At 36.0% G+C, this 25,851-nt stretch overlaps 2 protein-coding genes across 2 annotated transcripts; one reads left to right on the top strand and one right to left on the bottom strand.

Annotated features, from left to right (window-relative positions):
• Positions 1-573: 573 nt before the first annotated feature.
• Positions 574-16,978, bottom strand: LOC141833308 (protease Do-like 8, chloroplastic). Its single transcript, XM_074720714.1, has 14 exons — positions 16,687-16,978; positions 15,129-15,256; positions 12,278-12,363; positions 12,081-12,179; positions 11,831-11,897; positions 11,513-11,588; positions 11,318-11,384; positions 7,257-7,474; positions 6,286-6,353; positions 3,357-3,436; positions 2,234-2,320; positions 2,060-2,167; positions 1,732-1,939; positions 574-785 (listed from the first exon to the last, which is right to left on the bottom strand). Exons 1-13 carry the CDS (start codon positions 16,833-16,835, stop codon positions 1,811-1,813), a joined length of 1,362 nt encoding a protein of 453 aa, XP_074576815.1. The 5' UTR covers positions 16,836-16,978; the 3' UTR covers positions 574-785; positions 1,732-1,810.
• Positions 16,979-17,327: 349 nt separating this feature from the next.
• Positions 17,328-24,794, top strand: LOC141832953 (cullin-3B-like). The gene is made up of 2 exons (XM_074720321.1): positions 17,328-17,718; positions 22,092-24,794. The coding sequence occupies exons 1-2, from the start codon at positions 17,558-17,560 to the stop codon at positions 24,130-24,132; spliced, it is 2,202 nt and encodes a 733-aa protein (XP_074576422.1). The 5' UTR covers positions 17,328-17,557; the 3' UTR covers positions 24,133-24,794.
• Positions 24,795-25,851: the final 1,057 nt, after the last annotated feature.

Below are 25,851 nucleotides of genomic sequence, written 5' to 3'. Positions count from 1 at the left end.
ATTAAATTGATGACATGCCCATCTTTTTCTTTTATAGATATATCTTTGAGTGAATTGTTGTTATTAACTATATATATATATATATATATATATATATATATATATATCGTTTTGTAATAATTTTGAAATTATAGGAGAGAGTAGAATGACTTCAATTAACTTGGAATGGAGCTTTATTTAAGAAACAACTTAATTCAATAGCCACCACCTTGTTAGGATTGATTCTTAGGTTTGATCATCGGCAACAACTTGTTTGGACAATATAACCAAGAAAGAAAAAGAAAAATCCTCCATAACAAATCGACAAGATATGATTTCGTTATACAATACAAAGCTTGCATAGGGAAGAAAGGAAGAAAGAAAGAAAGTACTAGTAAAATAAAACAAGTTTCAACTTACACGGAGATAAACTATGGATCCACAGATGAGTTTATCAGCTGCGAACCTCCGTTCATGGTAACATTGCTCTCTTCGCCCCTTTATTTTTTGAGAATATTACTCGTTACTATGGCATTCCCAATCAAATGTGCTACATATCCTTCATACAATATCATCACTTTTGCCGATAGAAGAAACAAAAATAGAAATTCTTCCATAAGGATTATGACAGTAAAAACATTAAAGTAACTCAACAGGCCTAGAATCCACTGAGCAACTCAAAATTGAAATATCAAGAATCTTACATAAACATTTCAATTTGCAATGAGATGGATGCCTTGAATGTCATAACATGCATGTAGTGTTTCTAATCGGCTTCAACACCTACCAATCTTCTACTTGAGTTCCTGAAAAATAAACATGAAAATATGGACGAGGTGTGAGCAATGAATCCCTCGAGGCACAATCCGTACAAAATAGAACATCAAAATGAAGTGAGGAAGACAGAATAAATGGATAGCTTTCCCTGTAGGAGCTCAAGAAACTATCTGCTGTGGCAGCAATCTTATTCTTCAGATTGGTAACTAATCTAGGATTGCCATCCCCACTGATAGTGTTGCAAGCACCAGACTGTCAGAGGACTTGTGGAAGGCTACTGAATTGGCAGGAGAGGACTCCGGGAGGGCTGCCAAATGCGGAGGGTATAATTGGTGGAGGGAGTGGTTTGGTTCACAGAAGACTACCAGAGGAGAAGGGGCAGCGGCTTCCAGAGTTGGCGGCATAGTTTGCAGAAGCCTGCTGAGGGTGTGGAGGGTTGCCAAAGATGGAGAAACCTGAAAGGACTCACTTGAGGACCAAGGGGGCAGAGGAGCACAAATGGGCAAAATAAACTTCACCTGTTTTGAGCACAATTCATTTCCCCCCAAAAGCTCTCATTTTTTTCGTCATCCAATATAAAATTTTCCCATGATTTTCCATTGCATCATACACTGAAAAATGGGGAAGAAAAGAAAAGTTTTCCATGTGCACATTTTACACGAAAATCAACAAAAGGAATCATTCCTCAAGTTATAACATTCCATTAGTATAAAGAAACAAGAAATGAAATGGGGCATTCTCTCTTTCATTTCATTCCACATAATTTCATTCCATTAAGCCGTACCAAATGCACCTCAGAAAATTTGCCACCGGGTTTGATGTATTAAACCATTATTAAGATTGGAGGAGTTACCAAAAGTGGAAAAAGAAGCATGCTGCCTGATCAGTGGTATAAATTAATCAAGAAGCTCCTTAATTTAGTTATGCAATACCTTTTATTTCTCAAAATGAATAAAATATGATAAGAAAACTTGCCCAATTTTCTCAAGCTGACACAGGAAGATCGTCCAACGTGGAGGGTTATTCATCTAAAACCTCATCAATGATAGACTCATCAGATGCTCGTCTCCTCCAGAACCAAAGGCAACTCCAAACTCTGATTACCTCTCTGAATCTTCAGCAGAACAGTGTCACCAACATTATATTCTTCAAAAGCCTTTAAAAGATCTGCTCTACTTCGGACCTGGAAGAATTATCCCATTTATAAGCAAATCTAAATCACAAACATTATCGCTGACACAAGAATCTCAATTATCAAACAATAAAGTGAAAGAAATATGAAATTCTTGAAATAAACACTTACAGGTTTATCATTTACCGCAACAATGACATCCCCAAGAACAATGTTACCAGCAAGTCCTCTAGTAGTAGGTAGGAGGCCTGCTTGGGCTGCAACACTATTACCAGGAACCTGATATGCAGAATTAAGATCCATAATTACCTTATGCCTTGAACTTTAGTTCATAATTAGATGTACCTGAAGTACAAGAGCTCCATTTCGAACATTAAGTTGATTAGCAATTGGATCCGGAGCTATCTCAGCATTCAAACCAGCACGCACAACCTTATATGACAAAGCAATAAGGAGTTACGAAAATAACTGGATCAATTATGCTCCAAGAAAAAGAGTATATTTACTAACCAAATCAAAAGGAGCAGTCAAATAATATGTCACTCGGATTGTTGGTATCTTAATCTCTAATTTATCATTTGATCCAAGCATAAAATTAATGGCAGTAGTTTCATCTCTCACTTAATAGTCTAAAAATAAATGATACATAATAAAACAAAGATCATGCGAGACTAGTTCCACATTTTGTGTTTCATTCTAGCGCTCCCCTCAAGCAGCTGGAGTATAAACATCAATCATGCCCATCTTGAAAGTAAAAGAAAACGAGCTAGATTAAGTGGTAAATGAACAAGTTAACATGTTAATCTTTAGAATTGGAGATGAAATTCTTATTCATCACAGTTGATTTCAAATATGTTTTTTCACTCGTGAAAAATTAGATTTCCAACAAGTTCCTTGGTGGTTTGATTATCAAAATGCATAAACATAAGATCAGTATCATAGAATGAAAAGTCCATCAAAAGTGCATAAAACAACATCATCTCACATATGTAATACAGAACTGTATGCTCTGTTCTGCATTAGAATGAGCGACAACACTTTATTCCTTACTTTTTCATGAAACTAAAACCCCGCCAACCTGAGTATCATGAATCAGATCCATGATCATGTTAAACCAACCACAGTTTATATCTGAATATGACAATAGAAAATGATTGGATTTGGAACCTCTTATCCAATACTTATCTCGTAAGGGTGCATTCAAATAACAAAAAGCAGAACAATATGAGGAACAAAGTGAATATCTAATGGACGAATTCCATAACTTAGGTTGTGATGTTCTGGGCTGATATGACTTCAATATTAATCATATGCTTCCACTCATTAGCGATATGACCCTAACTAATTGGAGGCAGTAAAACTTGACCCACGAACTGATGGCAAAAGTATTCCTTATTAGAATAAGACTAGGAGTCTTCATAGCAGTATTGAAGTGCACATAATATCAAAATTGATAAAGCCAACAAACCTTTCCAAACTGGATTAGCTGAGGGACAATCCTTAGTACAGTTGAAGATGGGATGGCAAAGCCTACACCTGCAGAAGCTCCTGCAATATGAATAATGTTTCATTACCAGTTCACATGTCCAACAACCAACAACGCCATGCAGCTAAGCAATACAGTTCCAGACCAATAAGAAGTCTCTGCTCATGCTAATTTAAGCATTTACTGAGTCAAATTACATAAAATTTGCATTTCTAAAACCTCTCATATTTGAAAATCCTATTAAGCATTTATCTTTTATCAGCATGAGCATTCAAATATTTCTGATACCACATTGACATAGCACAAGGACAAAACCAAGGCTGAAGAAATTTCACACAACCTTATTGATTAAAAACTGAAAAATTTATAGACATTACAATTTTTATAGACTCAATCCTAATAAAAACTAGGAAACAAATAAGAAAATTGAGAAATACAATTATCCTCATTACTGCCCAAATTGTAAGATGACGGACCAAAATATACTAATTACCAAACAACACAAATTAGAATTCAAAATTCCAATATTGTTTGATTAGATTCCTTTTTTCCATCGCACATTTAAAAAGTTGGAAAGGGCATGGTGTACTAACCAGGGATTAAAATTTCGAGCCATATCGCGCGATATGGACGAAATTTTTTATTCCGCCGATGGACCGGCACCAGCACAGCACCGACACCGCGGTTCCCCGGGCACGGAGACGCCACCGGAGGCGCCGCCCGGGCCTAGCGACGCCACCGGGGCGCCATCGGCGACGCCTCCGCGCGTGAGCACGGGCGCGTGCGATTTTTGTTTTTTTTTTTATTTTTAACTTAGGGTTTAATTAAGTTTTAATAATCAATTCCTAGTTATAGTTCGGGATAATTTAAATAACTTTGATAAAATCCATAAAATTAGGTTATTATTTTTAAAAAATATTTTATTTTTAAATATTTAGATTAAATTTTTTATTTTAGTTAATATATTTTATATTTTAAAAATACCGAAACTTTACCGACACGGTACCAAAACTATATCGTTCCGGTCTGGGACCAAAACCTCGGCACGGGTCGATATTTTAAACCTTAGTACTAACATTATTCTAGTTTGCAACCACACTACTTACATGTACATACAAGACCTAGGAAGAGGTAGCAAGTGGGTAGTTTGTAATGACCAAGTCCAAGAATATGAACAAAACAAAGATAACCATGAACCCAATGGTAAACACACGACTAGACTACTAACGGTAAAGAGATAAGAAAACATATACACTTAAGGATAGAGAAGGGACAGTATCACAAGGTAAGAGCATCTTCTCATACATGTTTTTCTATGCATGTTAAGCATCATAGTGTGTGTCATGTCAAGGAGATGATGTTCTTGCAATTTGCAATCCCGTTTTTGATATAAGTACAATATGTTCTTGCAATTTGCAATCAAATTTTCTATTAAAGGACAATAACATGTGGTTTAATGGATGACACATTGAGAAGCATAAAACTGAGAAAGACAAAGATTAACACAAACTCAAGGACATACTCAGTTGGCATAAGTTAATAGATGCAGAAAATTCTAAATACATCAAGAACTGTAGTGTGAGATTTAACAAGATAGGCACATGATACAAAGGTAATCATCAATGAAAGCCATAAGACAGTGAAAACTAAGATTAATGGAAATGGAACAAAGACCACAAATGTCAAATGGACAAGACCAATTGGAAAAGGATTCCATTTAGTAAAAAGGCACAACAAGGTGTTTGATGAGCTTCCACCTCACATTGAAACTTGATGAAGGTGGAAAGTTGACAAACTATTATACATTATATAAATGACCAAGGTGGCTAATAAAAGGTGATGCTGGAAGTGGTAGGAGTGATAAATGATATAGAAACTGGATCAACAAGGAAGTGGACTCTATCAGACTGAAGACCAACACCAATTATTTACCTTCTCAATAGATTCTTTACACACATTCAGCATATTAAAAGATTACATGTGTTGTTTACGGTTTTTAATGAATAATTAAGGTCATATGAACCATCTATGAATAGCAAGGAAATAGGATTTACCTAGTCCATTAATCAATATATGTGATTCATCAAGTAATAAACAAATGATAAAACATAGGATAAGGATGCAAAATAATTAATGATTAATTGTCATGTGAGAGGAGCACAAGAATTAAGTTTAGGGACCTTAAATTTGACCATGGAAGCAGGTAGGAGTGATAAATGATATAGAAACTGGATCAACAAGGAAGTGGACTCTATCAGACTGAAGATCAACACCAATTATTTACCTTCTCAATAGATTCCTTACACACATTCAGCGTATTAAAAGATTACATGTGTTTTTTATGGTTTTTAATGAATAATTAAGGTCATATGAACCATCTATGAATAGCAAGGAAATAGGATTTACCTAGTCCCTTAATCAATATATGTGATTCATCTAGTAATAAACAAATGATAAAACATAGGATAAGGATGCAAAATAATTAGTGATCAATTGTCATGTGAGAGGAGCCCAAGAATTAAGTTTGGGGACCTTAAATTTGACCATGGAAGCAGTACATGCGTTGAGCGGACACATACTTGAAAGTATAATTGGATGAACAAAAGGAGTACCGAACAATTAGTTACAGCGGACAATCTTATGGAGTTAGTCAATGGTGAGGTTGCAATAGTCAGTACAATCAAAGGTTAGTGTATCCAAAAGTTGTCTGCAAGCATGACCATATCTACCACATTCACTACCTCATCCATCAGCATAAGCAGCAACCTATGAGTAAAAGAAACTGCAACTACATGGTCATCAAATGAGAAAATGAAAATGCCAGAGGAACTGACTGCGCACAAAAAAAAAAAATCACTGACTGCAGGTTTTTTGGAAATTTCAGAAAGAAAACAAGCATTCAGCACTTCACCTGTGTTCGTGAATATTGCTGTGTTGATCCCGATCATGTTTCCTTTTGAATCCAGCAATGGACCACCACTGCCAAATGCCCATTCATGGTATCAACTTCATTTCCAGCAGTGATTGTTAATGAGAAATTATAATTCATTCAGCCAACAAGTTTTTGAGGAGAAGAAATTACAATCAAATTCATATCAACCTGAATTTTGATATAGTTTACCATTCACTTAATATACAGATTTAAAACTGATCACTGAATTTATGCATACTAACGGTAACAATCACTACAAAATTGAAACTTCTTCCCATGCTTGGTTTTGTGAGGTCTTACAAATGCAACACAACAAAAAATTAGAGGGTGGGCATGAATAGAGAGAACCTTTTAACAGTTAGAGCAGCTTAGCTGCCAGCTTGTAGAAAGATAAACAATTATGAAATAGATTAAGTGGCAAAGGGCAATGATCTGCAAAGAGATGGGGTATGAAAGAAAAATCTTAGACTAACGAGCTGGACCATAATGTCTCAAAACAAAGGCATCCTTGTGAAAAAATTTCTAGCATTCTAGTCATTGAACCAGAAAGTAGAAACAATATATAGGTTATTACTTGCAGGTTTATATTTTATAGAACTAGTCAACATCATAATGTATTTCATGCCAATATGAAATATATGATAGAGGAATTTATCTATTAACATTAAAGATCCTATAAAGATGGGCTAATTCTTATTTCATTTAAGTTTAAATGTAATATATTTACCTAATATCTTACAATATCGACATTCATGAAATGGAAGAGGAAGAGACAAAAAACTAACCGATGAACTTGTTGGACCATATAAAGTACGCTATAAGTTTGCCACCCATACCAGTGGAACATGGGACCAGTAACAATATGGACTGAGAAAAGTTGAACATTGGGAAATTTTTGTAATTTTTATACAGACATTTGTATGAAATTTTGACTAGAAAATTGAACTTACCTATTCCCTGGGTTGATGGCTGCATCTGTCTGAATGCCACCACCAATTGTTGCTCCAGTTTTGCTAGAAATATCTCGATTTAACCCACTTATAACTCCAACAGTAAGAGTATGATCAAATCCAAAAGGATTTCCAATTGCTAAGCATTGCTGCCCTACTCTTAAGGATGATGATTGACCCAAATTAATTGGCTTCAAAAATTCTGCAGGCGCATCCACCTGTGTCAATGACACATATAGAAGGCTGTTGTCACATGGAATAATTTATTGACATTCTATATAGAGAAAAGAATTAATGAGTCAAAGTTAAAATCTATCATTCAATTAATTAGAATACTTGCAAACGATGACTGACCGTGCATTGAGAAAATTTAATGAATTGGACAAATATCACACACCAGCATTTGATTTAGAAACATATAGAAAATTCAAAAATATAAGACACCAAAGTTTGAGTTTAGAAAATACAATCAATTTAAAAAATAACAAACTCATAGTACCAAAGTAATATTCAATGGTACCATCAAGTAATTGATATTGCATTATAATGGTTTGTTTGACCAACAGGGTTTTAGAGAAACCACAACCAAGCAGCCTTCACAAATTCTAGATTAGCCATTTATCGACTTTACCAGCACAGTTTAGACAAGATTCAGAGAATCAATATGTTGCATCTCATAATTGTGACAGATTTTCACATTTCTTGAAGCACAAGGATATGATCAATCGATGAATCTCTCATAAATTTCTCAGGTTGGTTCCTCATATCCACTTCATTTCTTTGACCTATGTCAACTATGAACTCACGGAGTGAAGAGAGAAATAACAAGGATTGAATAACAAATCAATCCCTGCATGGAAAGGCATCCATGCAATGTATAACTTTCAAATAAACAAAAAATTAACAAACAAAATAAGTAGATCAGCAAAACACGATCAAACTTTTTGAAAACAAATTTTCAAACAGTAGTACAAACAAACATAGATAATTCAAGTAGAAATTGAGAAGAATAAAATAACATTATTCAACATAAAGGTGTTATGTAGCTCATATAGTCCAGCAATGCAAAACAAGAGAAAATAGATCAGATGGGACTACAACCATTGTTCTGGCAAACTACTTTACTTTGACCTGAATCATAATACTAATTATGTCTAGATTGGAAACCAAGAAAGAAAACTGAGTTAGACTAGGAGGTTTAGAGAAGCAAGCAGCAGGTTGGCCTTCAGAGTTGGTAAAATGAGAAGAATCTTAGTCATCACATCTCTAATAAAAGACAATCAACATTACTATGTCTTGTTCACTCATGAAGTGGATTGTTGATAATAAGATGCCAAGCTAGTTATCCCAGTCTATTGTCATAGGACTTGTATGATTGAAATCATGTTCCTCCAAGAATGTGTAATCAAACCTCAGAAACTGGGTCAGCCATGACTATATTCTGCTCAGGCATAAAAGTGAGTAATGACACTCTTCTTTCGCTATCTGACTAAATTTTTATCAACCTTGGAGCAATATCCTGAAGTAAAACTCCTATAATGCGAGAGATTAGCATAAACAGATGACTGATATGACCGAATGTCTGTGTCACTTCAGATAAAGTCAACCCTTGCCTAGAGCACCATCCAAATAACGGACACAATACACCTTGCTAAGGATATACTTAATGTGACTTGAATATGACTGCATAAACTGGCTGACAAACCCAATGGCAATAGATATACTTGATCTAATCAAGCTTCCAATCAAGAGCCATGTGTGACCATCAAAATCACCATCTTCATGCTGGCTATTGCTCAGAAATACTTGATATGTCAATTTATTTGCAACCAGTATCCCATTTTCCTCTACTAAATTCAGCATGTATTTTCTTCAAAAAGAAAAATCCCCATGGAATTTTAGTAATCTAATTTTCAGGAAAATAGTGAGGTTGGCATAGATCATTAGTAATCAACTGATTCTTTTATCTTAAGCAATGCCTCACGACTCACTGCCAGTAAGTAAAATATCATCAGCATAAGCAATAAGCAAACTTCACAAGAACAAGCTATCACACAAACATATATAAAATGATCTACATTTGCACTTATGTCAAACTTTTGTAGCCACCCAAGATTAGTTTGGGAAACAGACTCTAAGATTTTGCTTCAAACCATAATTGTCTTCTTAAGCTTATATCTCATTAGTGAAATTGCCACATAGGAAGACATTTTTAACATCCATTTTGAACATTTTCTAAGTTAAGAAATGAATGGCATGAATTAAGTCCAGCAAAAAGTGAGAAAAAAAAATCAAAATCAACACCCAGCAGGATGCATGCAAAAAAATTCCATGTCCTGCTAGTACACATCCACTAAGCATCAGTACAACCTTTTGATAAGACAACAAGGAGAAATAGCTAACAGTAGATTACTACAGACAATAACAAATTGGGTAAGAAGTTGATGGTGATTTGCCTTTACAAAATGAAACAGGGAGGTCTACATCAGATAGAAATGTAGGGTTTTGTTTTACAGACACTGTGCTTGTTGAGACACTAGAGAAATGGGTCTACATAGGTCAACTGTACACTTATAATGGAACAGTATAGATGGGGTTGGTGGTGAGGGGTTCAGTGAGGCTTGGTGGCAAGGGGCTCAGTGAGGGTGGGTGGAGCAGGTGACAATGACACAGATTAGTTGAGGAATAGGAGAGTGGTACATCAGCAGACATAAGAAGAAAATCATAACAGTAATAGCTCTTTTTCAACTTGAGAATAACCAATAAAGATACATAACAAAATTTGGTGTTAGCTTATTGTGAACTGGTTCCAAAGAGTAAATAAAACAGAGAGCCCAAAGACTTGTGACATAATAGGAAAAGAGATCCATTAAAAAAAAAAGAATTAGATCATCAAGAGTTGACAAAAGGGATGGGTGAATGAGAAAGAATGATAAGGAATGCTACCCCCTTTCTAAATGTATGGACATATCCAAATGAAACATCATACTATGAGCCACACTGAAAATGTAATGGTTCTTTCATTTGGAAATCTCATTTTGCTAAGATGATTGACAGATTAAGATAGAAAATGATGGCATGACAGCAACCTAAGAAATAGATAGGTGTTTGAACTTTCGTCTCATCTCTCTAACAGCTGATTAGAGCAGCCACAATGAAGAAATATGGGTGAGAGCTTGACACATAACCACCTCTCTGCATGAAGGAGTATCGCGAGCAAAAAGTAATGAAGCAAATGTAATGCAAGAGCAGTGTTAAGGACATGGGCAAGAATATTGGAATTAGAGAATGATTAAACTATGTTAACAAGCAATATGATTGAACGCTGTGAAGTCATTAAGGGAATCCAGAAACATAGGCAGACAAAACAATGGATGGACAAAAACTGAAATAATATATGACAAGTTCATCTTATTGCCTGCGAAGAGAAGCAAAATCATGCTAGTGAATCCTCTTGCTTTGTCTCATACTAGAACATAAAACATAAAATATTTCATATCTCCTTGGTCGTAGAGAGAAAAATAATGGAGGAAGCAATGATCTTTGGTAGCAGATATCAGAATACCATAAAAACTTGAAGGTAAGACCAGGAGGATAGAATCCAAAGGCTAGTGAATAGTGAAGAGAAAATCTTTTATTTCCTTGGGAAAATATAAGGATGAAATCTAGGGTTTAGGGTTTACACAACTCCATACTCTAACCATAGGGAAAGGATGAATAGGGAAGATAAAAAAAAAGGGTGGCAGAGGGATAAAAGGGGAATAAAGAGAAGTGAGAAGCTGACCAACAGATGTGAGAGAGAGAGAGAGAGAGAGAGAGAGAGAGAGAGAGATTTGGGTAGGTGGAAATTTGAGGAGTGCAACAATGGTGGTGGAAGAGAGCAAAAGTCTCTAGATTTATATAACCAGAGGAAAAGCACAATTGAATTAACTACAAAAGTGAAAAATTATACAATATATACAATGACTAGAAAAATAATTAATAGTCAAATAAGTAAACCTAAGACTGTTTAATTAACATCAAAAGCTCAATAAACCCTTGAATTTATATGCACAATCTACCTTCAAGACAGCAAGATCCTTAGCACGATTTGCTCCAACCAGTCTACCCTCAAAAGTCTTCTGTAACCTTTCAAGAAATGAAGACGTTGATTATGATTAATGGATAATAATTATTAATAAGGTTCATCATCTTACACTAATTGATAACAAACAATGAGTTGCTGTTTTTACTAAGAATTAGGCAAGATATTTCACCCTTCAGTGACAAGAATGTTCACACGTGCAACAACTTGACCAGGACCTGGGCTCCTTGAAAGAGCATTGCCAACCACTTGAATTGGACATGAAAGAGATAAGAGCAAGATGAATAAAATGAAATTGTAGTAAAGAAAAAGACGATAATGCCACAATAACTGATTCATCCATCCATATTACTAAACAACAAAGTAGTATTATGTTAAAATCCAAATGATAGGAAAAAGAAATAAAATTTTAAAGGGGAAAATTTGCACATCAATTCAAATGCGTCTATCATATTACTTATCAATGCTATACTATATTGAGAGCTCTTACCATGATAATTTGTCACAATGTGGCCATTATTGTCCCAAACAACTCCAGAACCATTTCCTTCAGGCACCTAGAAAGTAAATACTGAGAAAGAATCATATGAAACCTGATGTAATCAGCTTGTAAGATCATTAATTTGTGCAATATCTGAAGCTATTCAAATTATAATAAATATGCTAAGACAAAATTTGGTGGGACAATCTTAGCATAGGACCATTCTTCAGATGAGAATCTACAGAAGGAACTTCTATACCTCAATAGAGCCGGTTGCATTAAGTCGTGGTCGTAGTGTTACATCAAAGATGTTAACAACAGAGTAAGTGTTCTTCTCAAAAATCTCCACAGTTCGTTCCTTTCAGCACAATATGAAATGAATTAGCAGAGGATTACAGGACAAAGATCAAAAACAAATGTGTGAAATTGCAGCCATAAAAATGTTAATATACATACCTCTGAAGGAAAGAGTGGTCCGGATAAGAAAACACGAGAAGTAACATCTTCAGTTGTGACAGATGAGTCGCCTAGTGCATGTGCCACTATCATAAAAGAAGATAAATACTATATAGGATTCATAATAAAATTCATTCTGGATAGATTACCAGCACAAACATTACACTGAGAAGAGAAAATACAGGCTGAATGAAGCCTAGAGAATCAACAAAGAATGAAGAAAATTGTTAACATTTGTTAGAAGAGCTAATATAATGCACAGTGCAGACAGAGAAAGGCAACAAAGTGACCACTGGTAACAGGGTGAATCAGGGAGAGGTAAAATAATAAAACATTACTTTTAATCTTCATTTATGCACATTAGACAATTTCATAGATGATGTATTTAATTAGCTAATCTAATACTAAATTTTACATCTATCAATAATATGATAATATTAACTATAATAGTTCTCAATTGCACAGGCATTTTACTTCATGTGATTTCATTTTTTAGGCGACAATAACATATGAGCTTCGATGGCTCCTTCAATTCTCCGCAATCTACAGTGTCGGTGGCCATTTTTATAATGAAAGCGAAGTATTTCTTGTTGTTTCTATGTTTTCCTGGGATCTGCATCTTATTTGTCTTCTGTAGCAGGTTCTCCCCATTTAACGAACTTGGCAAGTGAGACCATCGGTGGTGGGAATCAAATAACCTAATAGTTATCTTCTGCTCGTGATCATCCTAATGCTTCATCCTGTTTTGATATATGTTTTCTGAGTAGTATCGCGTTTTGACCTCATCTCTTTATCACTTCTTAGCTTCAATGAAGTATTGATCTGCTCTTTTGAGCATCCGAGAGTTTTCAAGAAGACCCCTAGGGTATTTACTGAATTGAAGTCCTCACTGAATACTGAATAGTAGGACCTGTATGTCAACCTCCTGGATAGTCTGATCTTTTGTAGTGGTATGTAGCAGCCAATAACCAACAAATTCTTTCAGTCATCAACTACAAGAAAAGCGGTTAAGATAGTTGCATTTAAGTTGGGCAAAGCAAGCATTGGCATCTCTAGCAAACCCATAACCATTTTGAGTGTTCCTCGAGAGGGATATAGTGAAAACCTTGCACACGGGCATCAGAAGCTACATAGAGAACCCTTTGGGATAGGTGATCCCCAATATGTTCCATTATTTCAATGGTACAGCTTGAATCCAAGGACATGGGACAAAAATGTAGATGGATAGGCCCTTATTTGATCTCCAAGATGAACAAAGATCAAAAAACCACTTGAAAAAGCATGCCTAGAATGCTGCAACCATGGTGACTCCCTGACCCCTCTAGTGGAGCATCATTTACAACAATTTTGCAATGTGCAACAGAATTTTAGAATCTACCTTTGATATCCTCTAAGGTGTTGGGTTCTAGGATGAAAGCTCCATTTATGTCAATAAAATATTCAGGTTCATGTTCATGACAAGCGTGCCTCTCTCAATGATTGCTGATTGCCTCCTGTAGAAGAAGGGGAGGTTGCATTATTTGACGGTTGACCAACAAATGCATTGCAATGAGCCATCCATGATCTAAAGGGGTACCATACTGTTAGGACAGGAATGCCCATATACCTACTCTGAGACGCCAATAGACATCTACATTTAATTTGTGAAGTTAGAAACTTGAGTGTGATTCTGTTGTCAATATCTCCTTGGATGCCTGCCAATGACAAGCCATCATTGTAACAGTGGAGCGACATTGAGAAATGCAGGATCTCTTGGAGCTCACAAATTCATCACAAATGTCACAAACATTGGGGGTGGGATGTTTATCGTCCATATTGGTAGTCCATGGCTAGTTCTCAAATAGGCCCTCTTTTTGGCTTGCTGGGGGTAAAATTTGAATTTGGTTTGACTCACCATGAGCCAGTGTCAAGTGAGTCCTTGCAGGAGAAGTTAGAAATGCAGAGAAAGAGTCCAGTGGGATCTCTCTAATTGCCAGTTGGGGACGAAGGGAATGCTAAGTGGTAAGAAAGATTAATTTCTATGTTTTGTGGAAATTACATTCTCTAGGAGCTAGACATTCTTGTATGGCATTTCGAGTTTCCCTATCATGGCCATGATCTATTATGGCCATGAGCTTCCTTGTCGCGACCCTTTATTTTTCCAATAGTGATATTATCTTGGCAATCCCTCGTCACCTCATTTGCGAGCAGCAAATAGAATAGTTTGATGGTCAAGGTTCTGATTTTCTGTCAAAGTCATCACCTATCACTTAGGCAGGAATGCCATCTTAGATAAAATCCACACCCACCTCTTATGGATGTTCCCTTCAAGCTCATCAACCAGGCTTGAAGTCAACGAGCATTTACAGCCCAATTCCAACCCATTGCACCAGTCTGGCCTATGAGGCAACCAACTTTTAGGCCCCATCTAGGCCTATGTTTATCAATATATAAACATTACTTGTATACTATGCCTATAACTTTTCTCGTTGGTGTGTTAGCATACTATCCTGGTCTATATACTTCACAGTCAATCTGAACATTTTCAGACTACAAGTCTCCTAGCAAACAAATTAGATGATGTACAACTGAATGAAGAATTTGTAGGTATGCATTTTTAGCAGTGCAAAAAACTAGTATAAAAATTATTCAGCATTCCAAACTAGAGCTGTTAGGATGATGAGTATTGAAGAACAAAGCTCATGATAAAAAGTATATATATGTGTTTATAGAAATGCATATTCAAGTGTCCCAAACTATAGAGCTGTTATACTGAAGCACGATGCTGGTTAATAGCCCCAACTACAAAGCTATGGGATGATGTACTGAAGCACATCATTTGCAATATCATGAAAATATAAACAGTGACAACCTGAAGGATGCTTTGATGTGTGCAAGAATAATGATAAAGTTGCAGCAGAAAACAGCACTCGTCGGGTAGTGAATGGAAAGAGAGAGAACATTGTTTCCCTGAGGTCAAGTGACTGCTCTTCAGTTGATCTGGAATATTAAAAAGAAAATTGAAAATTACCAAGGGTTAGGCAGAGAAGACTAAATATAAGAGTTTCAGAATCTGAAAACACAGTAACATTTTCCTGCAGATGTGTGTGATATTGTATAAAAAATAGTCATCATGAATTTGAATACTGTAGCTCACAGAAGGCTGATAAGTTCTTCAATTTGAGAAGAATTGAGGCCTTAATATTGAAATTAACACGTAAAGGAAATAAGTCATCCATAGAACATGAACAATCTAAAAGAACTGATTCAACTGCAGATTAATATAGCCAGTAAGTTTTTTGTAAATATGCAAAATTATACCAAGTTGTAAAACCAGGGCCTAATAAATATTCAAAAACAAAAAACATCTATATGGAAAGATTTTAAAATTTCTCTAAACACAAGTTAATAACTGAAGGAATCCTATCAACCTCTGAAATAGTATTAGCAGATGAGAATATAGTGCAATATACTACCTACTAGCAATTGATAATAGGAGCCAAATATTTGTACAAAGTAAAAGAAAATTAGAAAGCAACTATTTCTTAAATAACCCAAAGGAATATATCAATTAATACAAGCAATCCATGCGCAAATTTTCATTTATCACTCAACCTATCAAATTAGTCACGCTAAGGGATCCATAACTCTCCTAAGACATATAAAATTTAAGATAATCTACATAACCTAGTCAATCTAGGTAACATGCCAGAAGTAACATGGATACAAATTGGACTTTAACTATCTAGGATAGATTTAACCAGCATAATCCTTGTGATCCTTGTAAAATGAATGGAGCCTTATATTAGTGCATGCCAAGCACCTAAGCATATGTGGTCTGCGTATGTGATATGCCTACCACATTGCCTAAGCTTATGCAGGCATGAAAGCATCATAAGCAACTGCTTTTTATAAAAGGGTTATACAATGTGATATGGTTTGGTTTGAGAAACCGTCCAGAATTTCATTTCAATAAGCTATCTCCAAAAAGGAGTATGGAAAAAGAAAAGATATAGCAAAATAAAAATGTTGTCTCCGTGCCTTTTGGACTTCTCCATGAAACGAAGATTATCGTTTACAACAAGGATGATCGAGCATTTCACAACATGGGGCGAAAACATAGAAGAATCAATAGTTTTTCCATTTACTTTGAAAAATCCAAACACACATATTTTCAGAAAGAAAATATTTTATTCTTTTAGACAAAAAATAGAAAGTTGCGAAGACTCCTAAACAAACGCAGCCAAACTTTCTTTACAAAAAAAAAAAAATGTCTAAAACTGAAAACCTTAAACCAGGCGTAGCGCAAGAACATTATAAAACATAGATTATTCCCAAAACAAATATGTTCATTAGCATCCTGAGGCATATGTGAAGGCTAAGCAACTCGAGGCATAATCAAGAGCGAGGCCAATATCTACAAGGTTTACCTAGAGGCAAGCTGGAGGTCAGAAGCCGGCGTGGTGGCTCGTCGCGACGAGATGGAGGAGACACTATCGCCGATGAGTTCTCGCCGGCCGACGCAACTCGGATCCCGGAAAACGCGGAGTGGCGGTCGATTGCAAGCCAACACAATCATTTGCAGAAGAAATCAAACCTTCTCCGGGGATCGAAGAGAGAGAGAGAGAGAGAGAGAGAGAGGAATCGATCGGAACCGCGCTAGGGTTCGTAAATCGCACAGGAGAAGAGAGAGAAGAGTTGCGCGAAGTGGATCTGTGGATATGGGTGGTTCAATTCCATAGAACTTGGCGTCGCCGTGCACGCAGATATTTTGGCGCTTTTCGACAACTGGTATTTTAGCTTTTTGAGAAAATTTTCATTCTCTTCTAACACCTCTATAAATTCAATATTTCAATTTACCCCCTAATCTTCATATCCGTTTTAAACTAAAATAAAATAAATCCAAAAACAAAAACAAATCTTAGTGAATATTTATTTTTAAATAATTATTATTCAAATTTTATTTTAACAATAGGACCATTATGTGACAATTCTATCCGTGAACCAGACCAATAATAGTGGCAGGGGCTAAACACACACAGAAATGTACTTTATTCTTCTTCATCTTGTTCCTTCCTCTCCTCTCCTTCCCTTTCTCTCTCTTCTCCCTCTCGTCGCCTTCCCTTCCTGTCCTTCAAACCCTAGCCTTCGATCCCGGCAGCGCGCGTTTCTTCTTGCGGGAAGGCAAACGATTGGCCCCCTGTCGAGGCAGAGGTTTGATCCAGAGCCACCGGGGGCGGTCTCCATCTGGAAATTCGAGGAAAAGGGGACGGCAACTCACGGAGACCCAGCGCGGAGAAGATGAGCGCGCAGAAGAGGCGCACCTTCAAGATCGAGGCGTTCAAGCACCGGGTGGAGATCGACCCCAAGTACGCCGAACGGACGTGGAAGGTGTTGGAGCATGCCATCCATGAGATTTACAATCACAACGCAAGCGGGCTAAGCTTTGAGGAGCTGTACAGGTTCGGCGATTTTCTTACTTTTTCATTAATCCCCGTAATCAGATCTTGTTTATTTTGTTGACTGTTATATAGATTTTTTTTTCCGCTAAAATGTGTTGTTTTTTTAATTGAAACCCCATCTAGATATTTGCATAAAAATTCTAGTTTCGAGAAACGAGACTCTCAGAAATATAACAATGTCAGATTTCAGATATCCTTTTACCATTGGCACGCTAGATGTTTCTCACAGTTACTGTTTCCAGTCATGTAAGTGTACACCGAGTTCGCAACATATTCTGATGATTACATTGTGTGTTTCATTGCATGCTATTTAAGAGTATTAATATGCAACCGCCCTTCCCATGATTGAATTCATGTTTCCAGGTTAATATTGCGTTAACCGTCAAGCAGTGATATTGTAGTAATCAGTGGGCCTGTAATCTACTAAGCTATCTGTCGGGCATACCAGTAAACTTTAAATGATGAATTTTTCTAAAAGCAAGTGAAATTGTTGTCTGCAATATCCAATTTAAGCTACTTATTTGCTGCAACAAATACCTGAAACTCTCCATCTCAGACATTGAATTCTACGTTCTCTTTATCTGTCTCATATTGCATGTGTTTGCATGTTAGCCATTACCACTGCTAGATTACTTCAGTATGTGCTTTATTTTGTAATACTGTGTAGATCAGAGCTAAGTCAGGCTGAGTTTTTCAAGTATCATATCTGTAGAAGAAATATATGCATGACTCCTAGGATCAAGTGATGGAAGTTAAAGGATGGCAAGTAAAATATCTTTAAGGAGAGGGTAGAAACACAAGTATCCGGAGAAATACATGGCGACTCGGATACGACAAGGGATAAGATGACGTCAAATTTGACAATAGTAGCCAAGAGCGTACTTCGTGAGTTAAGAAGACAAGTTCCGCCAAATAAAAAATCTTAGTGGTGTAATGAGGAAGTACAGTAGAAACTGAGGAAAAAAGAACAACTTATACACTTGTAAGGACAAAGAAACTTTAAAAAGTATGCATTTATTAAGAAAGAGGTCAAGAAAGCAATGAATGAAGGCAAGAATGAAGTTTTTGAATGCTAAATTTGAGAAAATTAATCCTATTTATTAAGAACTAGGCATATTATAACTAAATTAGTCTTTATTAAGATAGGTTTCATGGAGTCTCATGTCTGATAAGTTTTTTTATATTTTCCTATATGTCTAATGTACTATACAAGGGGCCGCACAGAAGCATTGATGAAGCATCAAAGGTAGGGGCTCAAGCATTGTGATATTCCCTTGTATAAGTGGCATAACACAAGAATGGAACTAAACTTCAGTAAGGGAATTGAAAGTAGAAAATATTGAAAAGTTAAGAATTGCATGGAGACTATTGACTTTGGTAGACTCAATCCTAACAGAAACTAGGATGCAAATAAGTAAATCAGAAAATATATTTATCTAAATTAATTGACTGCCTGAATTGAAGGATGATAAATTGAAATAAAATTATTACCTAACAACTCAAATTGGAATTAAAAACTTACAATTCAGATGATATCCAATTTGGTTCCTTCTCTGCATTAATATGGCAGCGAGAACTTTGAACTCACATTCAGAGAGAATAATAAGGACTTTAATCTTGCAATGTCAAACATTTAAAGTGCATAACTATTATTTTCAGCCAAAATGAAAATAATTGCTTGTGATATTGCAGATATCGTAATATTGAACTATTCATAGTATTCGTGCCTTTATGAACTATACTATCAATACTTATTACCTTCTGCTTATTAAATTACTACTTACCACTATAAGTTTTTGACACAAAAATTAATACAATTTGTGAATATTTAGTTCAATCAGGAGATGTCTCATTAAGTTTGATGCAATGATGACTATTACCTCATTTCATGCCACAGTTCTGCCACAACCATTTTTACTGTTGTCAAATTTGAGCTGCCAAAATCAATAGTCCTCATACTTGTGCATAGTAGTATCCACTCTTGAGCCATATACAGTAGCTTATGCTGGAGTGGAACTCAATTGAGGCACTACATCGTTTGATGCATTGACTCCTCCCCAGTGAGTTTGATGAAGGCTCTAAACATGATTCTTCTTTATTGTGGTTATAGGGTAATGCCTCTGATTCAAAGCAATTCCAATGAACATAACTCCCATCGCAACCTCACTTATGTTTCCGATTCAACCTTACTCATGACCCTGATTTCGTTTAATGTACAAGAGGCTCATTTACAGAGGTTTACCAATGTATGCACATGACTCTGTCTCTGTATACCCTAGGAGCCTAGAGTACTTTTGCTCTAAGAGGTGGGCATTTTTTGTATAATTATCTAATAAGATATCTCTGTGTGTCCATGGACTTGGCAATTTTATCAAACCACATTGAAGTATGACTGTCTTCTCTGATTTTTTTTTCTGTCATGTTTGCCCTTTATATTTCTCATGTCTCTGTGTGTAAAGCAAGCTTTTTGACTCTTGATATTTGGAATCAGAGTGGTTTTGTTTCTAAAAGTTTCCAAGTTGACTTGCTAGACATCTTCTTCATTACCCTTTAGTAGCCCTAGACATGTTCTTCAGGTATCTATCTACTGGTTGAACTCCTCAAACTACTCAACTTCTCATTGTTTGTGAACTTATTAGTTCTCTAGAAATTCTTTACAAAATAGTTGTACTTATTCAGGCACCTTCTCGAGCATGTTCATATTAGGATAGCCATTGTAAGTTGTTGATTCACTTATGTAGTACCACCAGTGTAAAACAAATATTGTAGTGGTTGCCCAATCAAGGTTGAGATAGATTTGTGAGAATTTAAGAGAGAATTTATTGAGTGCTTTTAGGGTGTGAATTATGGAGATGAAATATGGGGCAGGTGAGAGGGCTTTATAGGCTAAAACTTAGCTTGAGTCATTTTTTACCTTTGTGAATAATGCTCATCAGTCAGGAATTATAGCTGTTAGGTATGCCTCCTGGCCTAGTTCCATGTGTTGGTCAACACTCAGACCAATAGTGATGAAATTTAAAACTGGTTTTGTAGTATTGAGCCTTATATACGTATATGTAGGTGTTCATGCCTTGTACGTTGGGCGGAATAATATTCGATTAAAATTACAGTATCACCAATTAAAGGGCATTAAATTCTTTATTTTGATACATGATTTAGCTTGCTTCCATTCAAATTATTTTTCTTATAACTCTTCAATTCATCCTCTAGTTTGACTTTTATATGCTGGGCCAAAATGCTGATCCTTCTTCTAATCAAAATATACCGCGGTTAATCCCCAGTACTTTTCTCTCTTGAGATTATAAATGTTTTTAAAAAAAATAAATTATCATCATCTTTATTAATATTTCTTCTTTCTCCTGACGTTTTACTTGTGTGAAAATCTTCCATTCTTATATCTTAACTTGTACAAGTTCTTCACACATGTTTTCAATATTGAAAATGTTGTGATTGGCTACGATAACTTCCTCCACACCATCTTTACATTTTTCATTTTGTGCTTTTCTTCATTTTATTTTTATCATATGACTATTAAATCTACACTCACCTTTAATATGCCAATCCAACTTAAATTATAACTCCACATTTAATTGATTATCAACATGGAAAATGTTGAGATTAGCTACTAGAACAATTTCTGTTGGATCATTGTGACATGTTTCTTTTTGCATTGTGGTTCATTTTTTCTCAATATTACATACAGATTCATATGGAAATGTGGAACCAAAACTAACCTTTGATTGTCAATCTAACTTAAATAACAACTACACAATGCATTTATTGGATCCTAGATCATTAATATAGAACATGTTGAGGTTACCTGCTAGAACAATATCCATTTTACCATCTTGACGTGCTTTTGCACTTTGCATTTTTCTCACCAAGTACATGTCAAATTGACATGGAAACATGGCTATGAAACCTACTCTCACGGTGTTTGTCTCGCCTTTTTGGGTTTGGTTTATACCCATTCTTTATCTGCTAGACCAATTTAAATAACTATCCATCATGAATATATTGATTTTAGTTGGTCAAAAAGGCACTATATGCATGCCAAATACTGATACATTGATAATTGATTTTAGTAGTATTGCTATTTCTTTGGTCGTCTGGTTAGAACATGGTATTATAAGTTCCCTTCAAGAGAATTAGAGTGGAGAAATCTTTTGTTTTATTTCTTGATCATCAAGTGTTAACCATGTTCAAGCAAAAGGGCTCTACTTCTTTTTCATAATTGGTTTCTTTATTTCTTCCTTGCTTTCATCAATGTATACAGGTGTAAGATAACTGTTGTTATATCATTTCACTGCCAAGTTGCTACAATAAATATTATTGTTCAAGTTTGTGGTACTTTGGCTTCTATTCTGATTCAGGAATGCTTACAATATGGTGCTCCACAAGTATGGCGAAAAACTTTACTCCGGACTTGTAACAACCATGACAGGGCACCTAAAGGAAATTGCAAAATCAATAGAAGATGCTCAGGGAAGTTTATTTCTAGAGGAGCTTGACAGAAAATGGGGAGAGCACAACAAGGCGCTGCAGATGATCCGTGACATAATGATGTACATGGATAGGACATTTGTGCCCTCTAGTGGCAGGACACCTGTTCATGATCTGGGGTTGAATCTCTGGAGGGATAACATCATTCATTCCAGCAAGATCCAGTCTAGGTTACTGGATACACTCCTTGACCTTATACATAGGGAGAGAAAAGGAGAGGTAATTAATCGGGGACTTATGAGGAATATAACAAAAATGTTGATGGACCTTGGACCTGTGTACCAAGAAGATTTTGAGAAACCATTTTTAGAAGTCTCAGCTAGTTTCTACAGTGGTGAGTCGCAGCGACTCATTGAATGCTGTGATTGTGGTGAGTACCTTAGGAAAGCAGAGAAACGTCTTAGTGAAGAAACTGAAAGGGTCTCCCACTACCTAGACAGCGGAAGTGAAGTTAAAATAACTAGTGTAGTAGAGGGGGAGATGATTGCCAACCACATGCAGAGACTGGTTCACATGGAGAATTCTGGTCTTGTGAATATGCTTGTAGACGACAAGTATGAAGATTTGGCAAGGATGTACAGTTTATTTCGTCGTGTCACTGATGGGCTTTTAATGATTAGAGATGTAATGACGTCGCACCTGAGAGAAACTGGAAGGCAGTTAGTTAGTGACCCTGAGAAATTGAAGGATCCAGTGGACTTTGTGCAACATCTTTTGGATGAGAAGGATAAATATGATATGATCATCAGCAAATCATTTAACAACGACAAAACATTCCAAAATGCTTTGAACTCCTCATTTGAATACTTCATTAATTTGAACAACCGGTCGCCTGAGTTCATTTCCCTCTATGTTGATGATAAGCTTCGTAAAGGGTTGAAAGGCGTAAGCGAAGAGGATGTGGAGGTTGTGTTGGACAAAGTGATGATGTTGTTCCGTTATTTGCAGGAGAAGGATGTATTTGAGAAGTATTACAAGCAACACTTAGCCAAGAGGCTTCTTTCTGGAAAAACTGTTTCTGATGATGCGGAAAGAAGTATGATTGTCAAGCTCAAGACAGAATGTGGATATCAGTTCACTTCTAAATTGGAAGGCATGTTTACAGACATGAAGACATCCGTCGATACTTTGCAAGGATTCTATGCAAGTCAACATGCTGAGCTTGGAGATGGCCCAACTCTAGCAGTGCAAGTTCTCACAACTGGTTCATGGCCAACACAGCCTAGTGCACCTTGCAATCTTCCAACTGAGATTATTGGCATATGTGAGAAGTTCCGGACATATTATCTTGGAACTCATACTGGGCGGAGATTGACGTGGCAAACAAATATGGGCACAGCTGACATCAAAGCAACCTTTGGCAAGGGTGGTCAGAAGCATGAGCTGAATGTTTCAACCTACCAAATGTGTATTCTCATGTTGTTCAACTCTGTCGATAGGTTGTCATACAAAGAAATTGAGCAGGCTACAGAAATCCCAGCTTCGGATCTGAAGCGGTGTCTTCAGTCTCTCGCTTGTGTCAAAGGTAAGAATGTGCTCCGCAAGGAACCAATGAGCAAAGACATAGCTGAGGATGATGCTTTCTACTTCAATGACAAGTTCACAAGCAAGTTCATCAAGGTAAAGATAGGTACTGTGGCAGCACAAAAGGAGTCCGAGCCTGAGAAGCAGGAGACACGCCAAAGAGTCGAAGAAGACCGAAAGCCTCAGATTGAAGCTGCAATCGTGAGGATTATGAAATCCAGAAGGGTGTTAGATCACAACACCATCGTAACTGAAGTCACCTCACAACTGCAATCTCGATTCCTGCCAAACCCAGTTGTCATAAAGAAAAGAATTGAGTCTCTAATTGAGCGAGAGTTCTTAGAAAGGGATAAAGCAGACCGGAAACTATATCGCTATCTTGCTTGAATGCCACAAGGGCTTCTCCCCGATTCACATCTGGCTTTGTTGTTCCATATTATTGGTATTGCAATTCCTGCCCCTGTTTCCTCATGAACGCGTGTTGATACTTTCTGCTATAGGTTCATGTAACATCATCTGTCTGATCTACTGCAAAATCTTCTGATTTCTGGCGCTCTCTGGATTCCTTTTTCCTCATGAATCATAATTTGTATTTGTTTTGGACAACAAAGTTCTGCTCATCACTTTCATCGACTCCTGAGTGGAATCTTCTCCACACCAAAGGAGGTGGTTGGTCTTCGACTTCCTGCACAGGAGATGCTGGTGGGAATTCTTCTTTCTCCATTCAAAGGAATCATATTTTAGAGGAGAGGTATGCCTAGAATCTATTGTAAAAATGATGGTAGAAAACTAGTGCCCAACCTGTCTATCTTGCCATACAGGGGATGTAACAACTGCCATACAAAAGATGACATGGTCAGTACTGATTCAATAGGTAAATAGCTCATGGGACACAATTGACCCGTTTAAAAGTAGATCATGCCCAGGTCATGGATTTTGTTTTGTTTATCAAGCGAGTTGTATTCTCCTAGACTTAAACTTGCTGTGAGTCAACACAGCATGACCCTTAACTTTGAATTTTCACACTGCAATTATGCAAGATGTCGAACAGCGAGTTTAGTCATGGCTGTATAGTGTGCTTGGATTAAATTGCAATTGAGCAAACTGGATGAAAAGGGGATAACAGAAGTCTTGTTTGATGTGGATTTTAGCTTTTAGTACACTGTGAGTCAAAGATGGAGAATAAGTTGGGCTCAACAACTTAAGGATGGAAAGGCCATAGAAAGAAAAGAGTATCACATTCTAAATTTCTTATGATATATTATACATCAATGAAGGTCTAATTACAAAGGTTTGAAGGATTAAGTCTCTATTTGGTGAGTTAATACATGAATTAGCACATCTAATAATTATCATTAAGGTTAAATTTCATTCAATGATCTAATACATTTTGTATTAAGAGAGTTTATGCTATTGGATATGGATTGCATGTGTAAATCTATTAATCCATTTCGTTAATATTAATGAGATGTTAATATTATGGATGGGACAAGGCATATAAGGAAGAAGTCAAAATTCATTTGGATATTTTGAGGATTCGGTTGGCTTTTTTTTTCTTTTTCATTGAGAAAGATTTTGGTTGAAGATCATTTCGTTGCATTTGTAGGAATTTTGATCAGTGACAAGTAAAAACTAATGACTTTGATTCTTAATTAAAAAGATAAATGAAACACTTAATTTAATTTAAGAGGTTAACATTACAATTGAAATTGATTTAAAAAAGAGACGTCATAGCTTAATCAATTTAGTTCAAATATTTAATTAATTAGTCATTTAAATTTTATTTTTACCTAGTGGGGATAGTTTTTATATGTAGGTCTAATTTTTACTTTTATTTTAGTTGCTATGGTGATTTAAGTCCAAATTATATAATTAGTTTATCTAAATCTTTTATAAATGAATTTTCTTTTAGTCTTTTAGAGTTTGTAGATCATTTATAATTATAAACAAATGGTGGTAGTGAGACATGTAATGTTTGTTTATTTTCAATTCAAAATTCATAGTGAGACTTCCCCTTTGTTGGTTCTCTTTAATTTAGAACTTAGCAAGCTAATTCTTTGTGATGTTTTTAGACTTATCAATTTAAATTTTAAGGTCTAGATTTTT

Source organism: Curcuma longa, chromosome 8 (genome assembly GCF_044706935.1).
Source record: "Curcuma longa cultivar G26 ecotype Majalengka, Jawa Barat chromosome 8, ITB_CL_G26_1.1, whole genome shotgun sequence".
In the NCBI taxonomy this organism is placed as follows: domain Eukaryota; kingdom Viridiplantae; phylum Streptophyta; class Magnoliopsida; order Zingiberales; family Zingiberaceae; genus Curcuma; species Curcuma longa.
Note: the sequence above shows the minus strand (reverse complement) of the source record. Positions and strands in the feature narration are given on the sequence as shown.